The 13,162-nt window shown below is 44.5% G+C and overlaps 1 protein-coding gene across 1 annotated transcript in view; it reads right to left on the reverse strand.

The window, feature by feature from the left end:
• stx8 (syntaxin 8) overlaps positions 1 to 13,162 on the reverse strand; it is a 56,010-nt gene that overhangs the window by 42,074 nt on the left and 774 nt on the right. Inside the window, 4 exon segments of the mRNA XM_027282708.1 lie at positions 889 to 1,022; positions 5,001 to 5,111; positions 5,290 to 5,384; positions 5,467 to 5,566. Of these exon segments, the coding sequence (XP_027138509.1) occupies positions 889 to 1,022; positions 5,001 to 5,111; positions 5,290 to 5,384; positions 5,467 to 5,566 (440 nt within the window).

Here is a 13,162-nt window from a genome sequence, read left to right on the forward strand (position 1 = left end):
CTGCAGGCTTCCAAGTTTGACACACTCTCCACCGCTGGAATCTTTTATGACCACAGCTTCATACACTCAGCATTACCGCTCCAGCTCCAGCTGCAGCTCCAGCTCCAGCTGAAAGCCCACGATACAAATCACTGTCTAATGTTAGACGTAGGCCTGTGTTGAAAAAATCGATTTTCCGATTCTGAATCGATTTGCATATTAATTCCTTAAGATCGATTCGTACATCCAAAGATCGATTAAATTAAATTTAATTTCCCCCCGGTGAACTTTAACCCCACTAGTCGCGTCATTGAATTGAAACAGGCGTGCACGTGTTTAAACTACGGCGTCTCACACATGCGAGGCCGTCGGAATGACTATGATGCGTTCATGAACGTGGGAAAAATGGAAATCACCAGAAATATAATAAAACTACAGACAAAAGAAAACTCAAGGAAAACTACAACTACCAGCCACTTCTGTACATTGTCTTAAAATAACCGAGGCGATTGCGGGTTACATTTGCAAAGATATGCCCGTATTCCGTTGTTGAAAACGAGGGCTTCAGGCGACCAAAAAAAATGGTTTTAATAACACTAACCCGAATCGAGATTGGATCGGATTATGATAATCGATTCTTGGGATTTGAATCGATACCCAGCCCTAGCTAGACGTGAGTATGATGGAGATGGAGTTACACATATTACCCCAGTGATGCAGCAGATTATTCATAATATGGATGTTTGCGACATCCATATTTGATCTTGATGGAAAAAAATTTTTCCATCATGCAATTTCGTAAATTTGCCATTTTAATTGGCCGCTCAGTCGCAGCCTCCTCTCGTCTGAAACTGAACCCTGTGTGAACGAGAAGAAAAGCGTTAATAAGTTTATCATTTATTTATTTACCTTCAATGATTCGTTGTTGCTGCTGTTTGATCTCTCCAAAGTCCAGCCCTCTGGTCTCGTCCGTCTCGTTGACCAGCCACGGATTGGCCGCAACGCCTCGACTCGCTCCGCCTCCGTCGGCCATCAGCGTCGACCTGCGAACCGCCATCATAACGTGAGTCAAACGTATCGAATGAATCAGCCAGCAGTCACACTGTCAGTCACCAAGTCTGAAACACTCAGCGTGCATCAGTGACTTCAGCTGCAGGAGTAAACACAGTCTTGGTTGGGATGGGGGCATGAAGCACATCTGTACGAGGCATGTTCTCCTTTCAGTGCCGGACTCTTTTGAACATTTTATGACAATCAAAGCCTTCAGATCCCAGAAAAAGGATTTATTTACTCTCTTCTCTTTTTTTCTTTTAAGTGTTTTGAATGATTGAAACATGCCAGGTTAGCTGCTGCAGTGCGTAAACAGTGCATGTTAATCTGTCACAGGAGTGCTGGGGAGGGTTCGCCTCGACACAGTGACAGACCGGAGCTGTGTCTGCTCTGTGCTATGCTAAACACGCTGTGTGGTTTAAAAGCTATTCTTCTGCTAATAGCTTAAAGCTGTGTTCAGACCCCCCCTGCTGCCCGCCCAGCCGCCCTGCGGTGACGGATCAGGGTCTTTGTGTGAGGCTGGATTCAACCAAGTCTGCTGTGAGCAAGAAAAGCGACACGAACAATCCTCTTCTAAACTGTTGCTGTGAATTTACCGTCCAACTAATGTAGAAGACTCAGTCAGGCGCCGTTAAAACAAATACAAACAGAACGCAGTAACGTCTTTTTGACGAAGCAGCCCAAATACTATTAAATTATTTAATATTATAAACTTTATTGTTTTTTGCTCATTCTGAATTTGATGCTTCAACATGTCCTGAAAAAAACCTGTTGTCGTATTTCGTGTTTTAAAACGTGCAGGCCGGTCTACTACGAGGACTCTTATCCTGCTGTAAGACATTCAGAGACCGCTGAGACGAGATTACTTTTTATTTCTCCCATTAACCGGCTGTAATGAGGCCGCCGCTCCCTCACTCTCATTCACTGTCTTTGTCGCTCGACCACAGCGGCCTCAAACCAAATTAAATCTCGACGTGTTTCTAGACTCAGATTTAGAAGCTGCTTGTCGGGCATCAGAGTTTAGACTGTGGAGGTTTGACCGGTCTGAGCATCTGATTGGTGATCGCACACCGCCTCAGCCAAAACTACCCAACAACTCAAATGAATGGAAGAACCTGTTTTCACACAGCGCTGGATGTGGTCTAACTCGCACTGGGTGTATCTTGGCAAAAGAAGCAAGACATCCTTGAAAAAGTCGCCTGGATGATTGTATACGTTGTTCCAAAACGTGCGTACCTTTCAGCATTAATGGTACAAGTTACCCATCACGCAATGGCCACTAACACCCCACACAGACGTTTGCAGATGCTGCTGCCTGACGGGAGGTCACAGACATTCGGTGTTGGTTTTGGGCCTTGCCCCTTACGTGCAGAGATTTCTCTGAATCTTTGATATTCTGGATTGTAGACTGATTTTATCTCAGTCCATGTCTCTGTGACGACTTCTTCGAGCTGTTTCTGGAGTGAAGCGCTGTGAGACCTCTCACGGAGCTCGGGCTGATACCATCAGGGGGGAGTAGGTGAGACGAGGCCTCCGCTCTAATCTCTCTGACATGTTTGATTACTATGAGACTGTGTGCCAGCCCTCCACTTCCTCCATGCAAGTGCCCAGTGTGTGAAGATCCAATTAACCAGCCGGTGGGGGAGCGCCAAAAACCAGTCAGGCACATCTCTTGCAGTAGACTGCCGCCATCGGGGCCTGAGCGCCCGGGTCCTGACTGAACGACTTGGACAGGCAAGATTTAACTAATTACAACTATTTCCAGTGCAATCAAACACAGAGGAGAGGTTAGAGAATAATGGAGGAAAGGTGGGTCTGCGGGGGCAGCAGGGTGAACCGGGCCTTCAAATGAAGGCGCCATGTCCGTCTTTCTGAAATGGAGATGCTCAGATGTATTGTTTCAGGGACAGATTAAATCTCTTTTCTTCTTTAAGCTTAGATTATCCGAGCATGGCCAATCCTCCACCCCCCTGCTGCATTCTGCCCTCAGAGACCACACAGTGGGAACGGGTCCCTACCCACAAATCCAAATTACCCACCACATCTCACCATTAAAGTCAGAGTCGCACTGAGCAAACTATAAACCAGACGACCACGATTACAGTTTGCCAAGCTAATTTATTAGCAAATGTCACTAGAGATTTTTTTAACAGAGCCTTTTATGTAATTTGGGTGTGTGGTCTGTAAAATAAAAGAAAGTCTGTGCAGAACCGCTAAGGAGATCAGCCCCCAAACCAAAGCTTTGAGACATATCAGAGGAAGGCAGCCTCACATCGAGGCACCAAGAGAAGTCTGAAATCTACCAACGTGATGAAACACTTCGGTTACGTTCGATACCTCAGCTGAAGCAGCAGCTTTGTACGTGGTGATATTGGTTATTTTGAAATGTGCTGAGGAGACTAACAGAGAACCAATGAGAAGACACAACACAGCTTCAGGTAACACACTGTCCACATTACTCAAAAGTAAAACTTCATGCACACATGTTCCTTTGAGGCTGTGAAGAGAAGCCAACACAGGAAATGCAACAACCTGCAGTTCCTCTAACGTCCACCTGAGGCTGGCTCCAGCAGTGAGTCAGTCTCCATAAGTCCCCATGTCCAAATGTCCAACTTCACAGCAGAAATAAACATGTTTACAGCCTGGTACAAAAAACAGTTTTGGTCTCTGTAGCTAATTTCCCCGTTCATGACAACTGTACTGAGGGTGAATTTATATACAACTCACCTGTTCACATTATATTAAGGCTTAAAGTTATGCAGGGTTAAGAGCGTGGACGCTTTGATTGACAGGTGGGTGTGGTCACTCATTCATTCAGTGTCCTGGAGAGGATCTACAACCATTACAACCTTTGTGACGTCAGTAAACTCACAGCCTCCGTTATATTGTCATTCAACACTTCACCTTAACTTGACACAACCTGAGCTATAAATCATAATTCATGTTCACGCTGAGCCTCTTCAGTGTGAAACCAACATGGAGGCGTGTTCAACACTTCCTCTTCCTGTCCAAACAAACATCACCTGGCCTGACGAGGTCATGCGGCGCACACACACGTTTTCAAAGCCGTCACATCGACGTGACATCAGACGATGACACGGATATACGCCGTGGCATCCGGCTCTTTGATTGGCTCCTTCCATCTTTGTTCATCAACACACACAGACGAGCTGCCAAACGTGTGATCAGCAGTGCAAAGCGAGCAAATCTCCTCATGAAGAAGAATTAGCTGGAAGCGACAGACGGACGGACGGACGGCAGCACGGGGAGAGGTCAGAGCACACGGGTCACACCGGATGTACAAAAACCTTCAGAGAAAGTTAGCGACCAGAGCCAGTGACCTCTCCGGTCAAGGACAGACACAAGAGACGAGACTTCATTATTTTTAATTGGACGAGCAGCACGGGAGGAAATTATAGAGACGACGGAAGAATGAAGCATCATGGGACGGGGTGGGAGGAGGCGTGGTGGTTTGACACTGAGAGACAGGGACAGACTACAGATGCAGAAATATCACAGGTATAAAATAAGATCATGTTCAGGAGCACGTAGTTATTGTGCAATGCGAGGTGGACCTGCCCTGTCAGGTGGGCCGGGCAGGTCCAGGCGTCGATCGTTCCTTCATGGTCGTTTTTTTATTCCAATGAAAACTAAAAGAGTTCGTTCAGGATGAGGTCATGTTGGAAAAATCAGGTTTTCTGTCCTTTCTGAGAGGTGAACGATCAGAAAAATACTCACCATAAAATGAACTGTTCAACAACTCAGGAAATATCAAGGAGAGGAGTTCAGATCAGGAGTACATGGACAATAAGTCATCGTCTTATCAGGAGTAAAGCTCCTCCTGTGGGAACTGTCAGTCTTCATGTTGGTACTCTGAGATGAATATTTTCTGACGGAACAGCTGTCTAAACACTTCCTCTCCTCTGGGATGAAATACTGTTACAGATAATAACACATGTAGATGTTCATACCTGGAGGGTCCAGGCTCGGTGCTGTCGCCCTTGAAGGTGGCGTTGAGCTGTTTCTCTCGGGTCAGCAGGTCGTCGATGAGGTTCTGCCTCCGGTCGGCCTCTGACTGCATTCTGATGAAGCCACGTTAAGGTCAAACTAAAGGTCAACGTTACTTTAACGTCAGTCAGTGAACGCAGAAACCTCTCTGACAGGAGACACTTCAGACCTTTACAAAACACTCTGACGCCCTCTACAGGAGGATACCTGCTACTGCGAGAGCAGACTGTGACCTCTCAGAGGAAAGGATACATGCGGCGGGTCGATGACGCTCGTAACAGGCCGTCTTTCAGCTGCGAGATATTCTGTTTGAGCTTCTGCAGCGACGCCCGTAACGTCATGTTGATCTGAAACAACGAGAAGAAACGTGACCATCTGAGGAGGAATGTAAAGGAACGCCACTTTCTCCGTGAACGTAACACACGTTACCTTTGCAGGGTTCCCCCCTGTTCTCTGCTGTCTGCTCCGTTCATGAATGTTTTCTGCTATTTCCTGTGCCAGGCGACACGTGGCGTCGTAATTCTGTAACCTGGAGGTCAACGGACACAAGAGAGACGTCACATGAACTATTAATCATGACAAACTGAAGCAGCAGAGAGATTTCTGTGACGTTAAAGCCTCATCCTGTAACTTTCCTCTGATCATCAAACATCTGTGACCTCCTGTTGATGCCACGCTGACCTGTGATCAGGTGAACAGTGTCTCTGTCATTCGTACGTCTGCAAGAAGCCGCCGGACAAGAGTAAATGTGGGACTGACTTTTAGTGGTTGGTGAGAGCTTGGTGAAATAAAAGGCTGAAAGACAGACGCCGAGCTGGGCTGACTGCTGCTGGACTAGTCAGTGAGATCAGCTGCTGCTGGGTCTAATGTAATCAGAGTAAATACTCGAGTACAGCTGTAGTCATGGTTGATAGATGTTATACATTTAGCCTGTGTAAGGTATGCATACATACATAACTGCAATATGTACACATGTATAAATATATCTACACAAGATACGATATAACGTATGATATACAATATATGTGTCTACAGGTGTGGGCCTCAGGTGTGAGCCTCAGGTGTGGGCCTCAGGTGTGGGCCTCAGGTGTGGGCCTCAGGTGTGGGCCCTGAGGTCCTGCAGCAGTAGTTGTTTGTGACTTTGAGGGCAGCAGGTGTCTCTGCTGAGCAGGTCGAGGAGACCTCATGTTGTTTCATCATAGAAAGCTTGATGTGACGTTTCTTTGACATGAGCAGACAGAAGTGTCTGTAACAGTAACATGGTCAAACATTCTCTGTGAATAGTTCTGGGTGTTCTGGAGTTTCCTCTCCTGAGGTTAACGAGGTCCCGTGTGGGCCTTGAGGTCCTCAGCAGTATTAGTTGTTTGTCTTTGGTTGGGAACAGTAGGTGCCAGTCTATCTCAACACTGTGGTGTCCAGGGTCACAGAGACCTGTTGCTGCGAAATGAACTTTTCGGAGATTTCTTTTTTTTAAATAGCACACAGAAAACTTTAATGGACATAATCTGTAAATTAAAAACCTAAATGTTATTTTAAGTATTATACCAATAATGATAACGGTATACAATTATTATTACTACATTATTATAGTGTTTGCCATCCTAAATTACATATAACAGTACTTATCTGCAATAAAATGTTGTTTGACTATAATAATAAAAACCTTTTCTGCAAATCAATGACTGAAATTTCAGTAAATTTATTGAATTAGATATTTTACTCTAATTTTACAATTTTTGTTTGGCGCCCTGCTCAGTCTTTTGACCTTTTTTGTTTGTTTGTTTTTTAAAGTGTAGTACACTGTGTGTATATTATATATATATATATATATATATTATATTTAATAAAATATAAATTATATATATATATTATTTATTTATTTATATTTTGTGTACACCACTGCTCAGTTGTTTGAAATTCAACACAGATATGAGAAAGTGTCAGTAATAACCTCGACGGTGTGTTACAAAATAAAAGACACTCCTTGAGGATTGTTCTTTCAGCTTGAGTTAGTTTTCTACATAACAACATTCGTCACTGCTGAACTGTAAGTCACTTGACTTTCACCCAAAGCAAACATGTTTACATGGAAACACTCGCCTCTCTCTGTTATGTAAACTCGACTGGGGACTGCTGGGACGTGCTGTTCAGCCACGTTGATCCGTTAATGACCTTACTTTCATAAAACACGTATTAACAGAACAAAATGAAAAAAAAAGACGGGAAGACTTTTGGTGCATGAAAGAAACTCACGAAGCGAGACTTCTTCCTGTTCGCCCGTATTAAACAGCTGATGGGCTGAAAAGGGCCAAATCGCTCAGGTATCCAGGCCCAGATGACTCTCATCCCGGTCGCCGTCACAACATTGGACGTGAAGTTGTTAAAGTCCACCGTCTCAACCACCTGCCTTTGGGGACAAACAGCTGTGATGAGAATATGAAACGGACATAACATACCGTCAGAAAATTAAATGTCTTCAAAGGTTCTTTAAGGAGCCACGAGCAGCTGAAGCTCCTCTTCATTTAGGGATGATTCTTCACGAAGGACTAAGGTTCTTCATTTAATTGGTGGTAACCGCATTAGATTATTTTCATTCTGGATTCATCTGCAGATGATTTTCTCATTAATCGTTCAATATTTTGGTTGATCAAACATTAGAAAACTGTAAAACATCCGTCACGAATTCACAAAACCCAAGCAAGCACCTTTAAAGTTCTAAAGGGTTCTCGTTGAGCTTAAATGGTTCTTCTGTTGCGTCAATCCAAAGTTCTATTGTTCTTTTTCTGTACTAACCCACCTCTTCTGGTGTATGCTGACCCTTTTTGCATGAGGGAGTCCTTATTGGCGTTGAACAGGAGGTTGAGTTCCCTCCGCATGGCCATGGGAATCTTGAAGGCCTTCTCCAGAAGCTTCTAGCCGTGCAGTGGCGTGCTTGCTCTGCACGAAACTCTTCATATCCGTCCTGAAGTCCTCCACGTCCGCCACTCTGGATGTACGGACACTTTTGTACAGGCTGAGCAAAGCCAGCGCCACCCTGCCGGAGGATTGTGAAATACACTTAAATCATGAGAAACCAACACGCCAGATCAAATGTGACAGCACAGCAGCAACAAACCTGTAGAGGACCTTGTAGCCTTCCCATAGGTAGACATCGAGCACCCTGATGGCATACGTGAAGGGAGGTCCGCAAATATCCACATGATCCAATCAGAGTAAAACTCAAAGAGGTTCTGGTGAGAGCTGGCGATCAGCTTCCGGATCCCTTTGCAACATCTGTTCGCGAGGTCTCCGAAGGTCATACAGGAAGCGCGGTAGGTGAGGAAGGTTTCGTCGATGTAGCGCTTGTTGGCGTCGTTGTAGCAGATTAGTCGGGACACGCTGTGGAAACACTCGGCTTCGTCCTCGCTGAAGTGGAGGATGAGGGAAACCAACTCGGGCAGTATGGGGCAGAGTTCATGTCTGGGAAGTATTTGCCGAGGCAAAGGAGGATCTTTTTGACAGAGTTCATGCCGACTTTGTTGAGACAGTATCTGAATAATGAAAGAAAAAGCAACAGCTGGTCAGATCCAGAACAATCAAAGAAATTTTCTGTTCTTAAAGCTCTGACAGCAACACTTAAAGTTTCCTGTAAAAACTCAGATATGGACTTGTCGTGGATATTGATTGGCGTTTATAGCAGCCACTGCTAGGCACTGCGCTAGGGCTATGAGCTAGTGTCAGCGACTACCTTCCAGTGACCGAACACAACCTCTGGACCAGCAGTGAGCAGGAACCCAGCAGCCTACCGAGGTGGTTTTCTTGCGGTTTGGCTCCTGGCATCCCGGGGCTGAGTCAGTTCAGTCAGCTACACGGCTGCTTATCAATGTTTTCAACATAAAGTCTGTAAATCACCGGTGTGACGTTATTCCCTGTTGGTCTGTGTTTCCGTCTCACCGGTGACCAATGCATCGCGCATGGCACATTAAAAGCCAATCACTAATGTTACATTCACTCATTCTCTCATCTTCTACCTGGGTTTTCTCCTGCCTCCATGTACTCTGGGACTGGTGGGTGCTGATTTTCTGCTCTCCAAAGACGTCCTTGGCCAGCTCATAGTAGACATCTCGTCTGGATAGACGGATCCACTGCCGATACAACATCAATCCACAATCAGATCATTCAGCTACGTGGATTTAAATAGTCAATCCACCCTCAACACACATGATGTGTTTTATGACAGAACATGTTTTTTAAGCGTCAGTGATGACCTGGAGTTGATGCGTGGATGATGTGGTAGTGGCTTTGGCCCTCAGCGTGTGCGGCATGGCCCAGAATCCTCCTCGGCCCATCGTTTTCAGCTGCTGGTGGTCGCTCTTCAGGATCCGCTGGTATCTCTCTGCAGCTTCGGGGTCTATTTTCTCCAGTCGACAAACTGTCCGTACTTCATCCCCGAGCTGGAGCAGATCTCCCAGTCGTCCGACTCAGAGATGGTCATCATGGAGACCGGCTTCAGGTTGCCTTTACTGCCTGAGCAAACACACATCACACATTTAGATCTTCAGGTTTTTAAACAGGACTCCAGGCCATCACAGGGATCATAAAAACAAGATCTCAGTACCGTTAAGTTCTCTGATGAGGGTGCTTGTTTGGTTTGGACTTGGGGGAGACTCGAAACACCATCCCCTTCTCTCTTTTGTTCACTTGGGACTGGATCACGGAGCCGGCCCTCGGGCCCAGTGGACTGGACCTCATAGAGTTTCCAACTCATAGTCAGAATGAAGCTCCGACGTCTCGTAACTGTAAAAGGACCTGCAGGACAACAGACTGAGTATTCATTTTGTATTTAGTCATCATTCTGCCTCTTTTTGTTGTTTTTTTGGTTGCAAGCAAATCTTACCACATTAAAAATCCACGAAATATAAAGACCCGTGTTAGCAGCACAGGCCTGTAGGTGAATATGCAAACATAACTGGAGCGGTCTCAGGTAGGTCTGCTCTGTCTGCGTCTGCCACACCGTAGTTCTTGCAGTCCTCTGTACTATAATAAGAGTGAGACCTTTTCCTGCTTCTTCCTCCAGCCACCGAGCCCCTGTCCTGCTCAGACGAGGTGCACATCGAGATGGTGTTCATGTTTCCACAGTTGGAGAACTCCGCGTTCTTGAAATATGAATCATCTCGAGTCTTCAAGTCTCAAAGAAGTGCGAGTTAGGAAGGTGTGTGTGTGTCACCTGCATGTTCAGGAGGATCCGGCCTTATATTGCATGTGGGCTGAGTCTGCGTGCGTACGTCAGTCTGTTTGTTTGTGGTGACGTGTTTTAAACTTCAGCGACATGCAGCGTCTCATTCTGAGAGTCAGTCATTCAAACTGGGAATAAATGTTTCCAGATCACAAAGAACAAACACAAACTCCAGCGTCCTTCAAATAACTGAAGGAAGGAAATTACATAATATATTATGATTTGATTTCATAACGTTACTCTGAGCACGACAACTATCATGAAGTGAGTCCTCTTGATGAACTTTAATATTTAGTGTGTCCACCTTTGCAGCAGTTAAAGCAGCACATCTCTTTGGCATCGTTCAATATATTTCCTAAGAAACTTCCACACTAATGTTATCGCATGCCTTCTGCAACTCAAAGCTTCCTTTGAATGTACAACAGATCAGGTCATCAGAACGAGGTGTTTGGTGCAGATGTGTAGATGTTGGTAATTCTCTGAAAGTGCTTCATGCATAACATCGAAATGCCAGACGAGTCCATTCCAGAAGTCTTCCTGCTGCTATTATTCTCCACAACACACAAATGTTTTGATCCCAACACCAAACTGTTTGTTTATGAAACATAAAACTCGACAAGAACTGCCTCATGTGGGTGCACATGTAACCGAGGTGAAACAAATCTTCAGCCTCCGCGAGCGACGGCGTGCTGTCGTTCCCTCGTGTTGATTTCCATGAAGGCTGGAACGATACAGATCACAGTGAGTGAAATCAGGACCCGTATTGTGACACAGTGTTGAGTGCCTGGGGGAAGTTTTCCACACTGTTCCTGCAGAATGAGCAAAATGTGTTCACACGGCGTCACTTCAGATCAGAAACACGTCCGTCTGATTAACACGGAAACATGGAGCCAAATTCACAATCAGAATCAGGTTGTCACACTGAAAGAATTTATTTTGCTGTTTTGATGGATAAGAAACATTAAAACAAGTAAAAACATATGAGGGAGACAAAAAACAAGCATGGGAAGATGGATGGACTTCTTGGAGCTCTTCTGTGAAAATATACAAACGCTCTCTGATGAGTGTTGGCTGAGGGAGATGAAACAAAGAGCAACGTGTTGTCAGAGCGTTCAAAAAAAACTGTCAAAGTGTTGCATTGCATTAGACATGATTTGTTGTTTCACTCAATAAAGTCAGTTTAAAAAAACTGCAAAGATAAAAATGAAAACAAATAAAACAATATACATTTATACATATCTGTGTACAACAGACTAAATGTAAACAGTGGAGCACACGAATGTTTTTTTCACAAGTGACAGCGTGTGTTTTGTTTTTCTGCAGCGCCGGCCAGAGCGCCGTTTATTTTTGATAAATGAAAACATTTAAATTTCCGAACATGTGACGAAGAAGAACAATGGAAAAATAAAATAAAAAATGTTTTATGTTATAATCTGACGTGGGGATGTAAATAACAGACTCAAAAAAAAAAAAACACTTGAAACTGAATTTGCACTGTGTCAGCGTTTACATGTTTTTTTTTTATAGACCTGTTTAGACTGTAATTCTGTCCATATGCCATGTTTATATTTATATTGATGTTCTGTTTATATTGTTCATTCCAATCCAATATGCCATATTTATACTATTTATATCTCCGGACTTGCCACTGTCTTTTCTATTCCTGTGTGCTTTTAGCTTGTATATATTTTTATTTTATTTTTTCATCTTCACCTTATATTTGTATTGTATATTTCATGTTTATGCTGTTTGCACCTGTACATTAAGCAGCATTGATGATAAAGTCGATTGATCTTTTCTGTTCCTCGCAGCGTCCCGTAGTGACGTCACACCAGAGATGCTACAAAAACAGGAGATGCTTCCTCCAAACGAATTTGGGGGACTGGAAGTGAAGCAGATTGTTGCTGTAGCAGAGAGTGGTATAAAGTTATTCACGTTTGTTTTTATAGATCAGCTGGTCTGAATCATGTTTGATTAAAACAAACAAAGACACAGAGAAGAGTGACGTGGCGCCAAATCTCGCGAGATCTGGAAACAAGTCGTTCCTCCTGATTCTCTTTGTTTGTTTGTTTGTTTGTTTGTTTTGTTCGTCTCGTGAGTTGTTTTTAATCTTTGATGTCTCTAGTGTCATGACCTGAGCTCACGCGCACACACAAGGGCTGATCGTCACGTGGCACCAACAGGAAGTGCGGCGTCTCCCGCGCCACAGCGTCTCTGCGCGGGAAGCTTCCGGCTCGTGGACTCGTGGATTTGTGTCTCCGTGGGAAACTTGGACAAAATGTCTCAGGACGCCTGGTGAGTGACCGCGAGGCGAAGACACGTCACAGCCACTGTGACGTCATTAACCCCGATATGACGTCACAGTGTACTGCTAAACGCTGCTAGCTTCTCGTGTTAGCTTCTCCTGCTAACTTTAAACCGAGTCAGTGTGACGTCACGCGACACCTCGACCGGAAGGGCTGATTATTGTTGTTTATTTATTTATTTATTTATTTTTTATTGTTCTGTCTCAGCTGATAAACTCTGTGACGTCAGGAGTTAGCCGTTAGCATCATGCTAAACAAAGTCACATGATGAAGCTGCAGACACGTGACCAGAGCCCTTCCTGTTTACATTTTATATTCACAGCGGTCTGTGTGTCTGATGTCTGATGCTGTTTATTTATGAATTAGAGACACTCTCAGAGTTCATCAGAAGTGCCTGAGTCGGTCTCACATTCTGCCCCAATCATCCCTGGTGGATCGACTTTAAACCCCAAATAACAACAAATACTACACGCCCAGAATGAGTCACAGAGAATGTCTTTACCCATGGAGGTGTTATTGTCAGCATATTCTATGTCTGGAGACACAGATGTCTGTTTACGCAGATTGGACCGTCAACAACAAGCTATCTATTATGTCTATGAAG

The sequence above is a fragment of the Larimichthys crocea genome, chromosome X, assembly GCF_000972845.2.
Source record: "Larimichthys crocea isolate SSNF chromosome X, L_crocea_2.0, whole genome shotgun sequence".
In the NCBI taxonomy this organism is placed as follows: Eukaryota; Metazoa; Chordata; class Actinopteri; family Sciaenidae; genus Larimichthys; species Larimichthys crocea.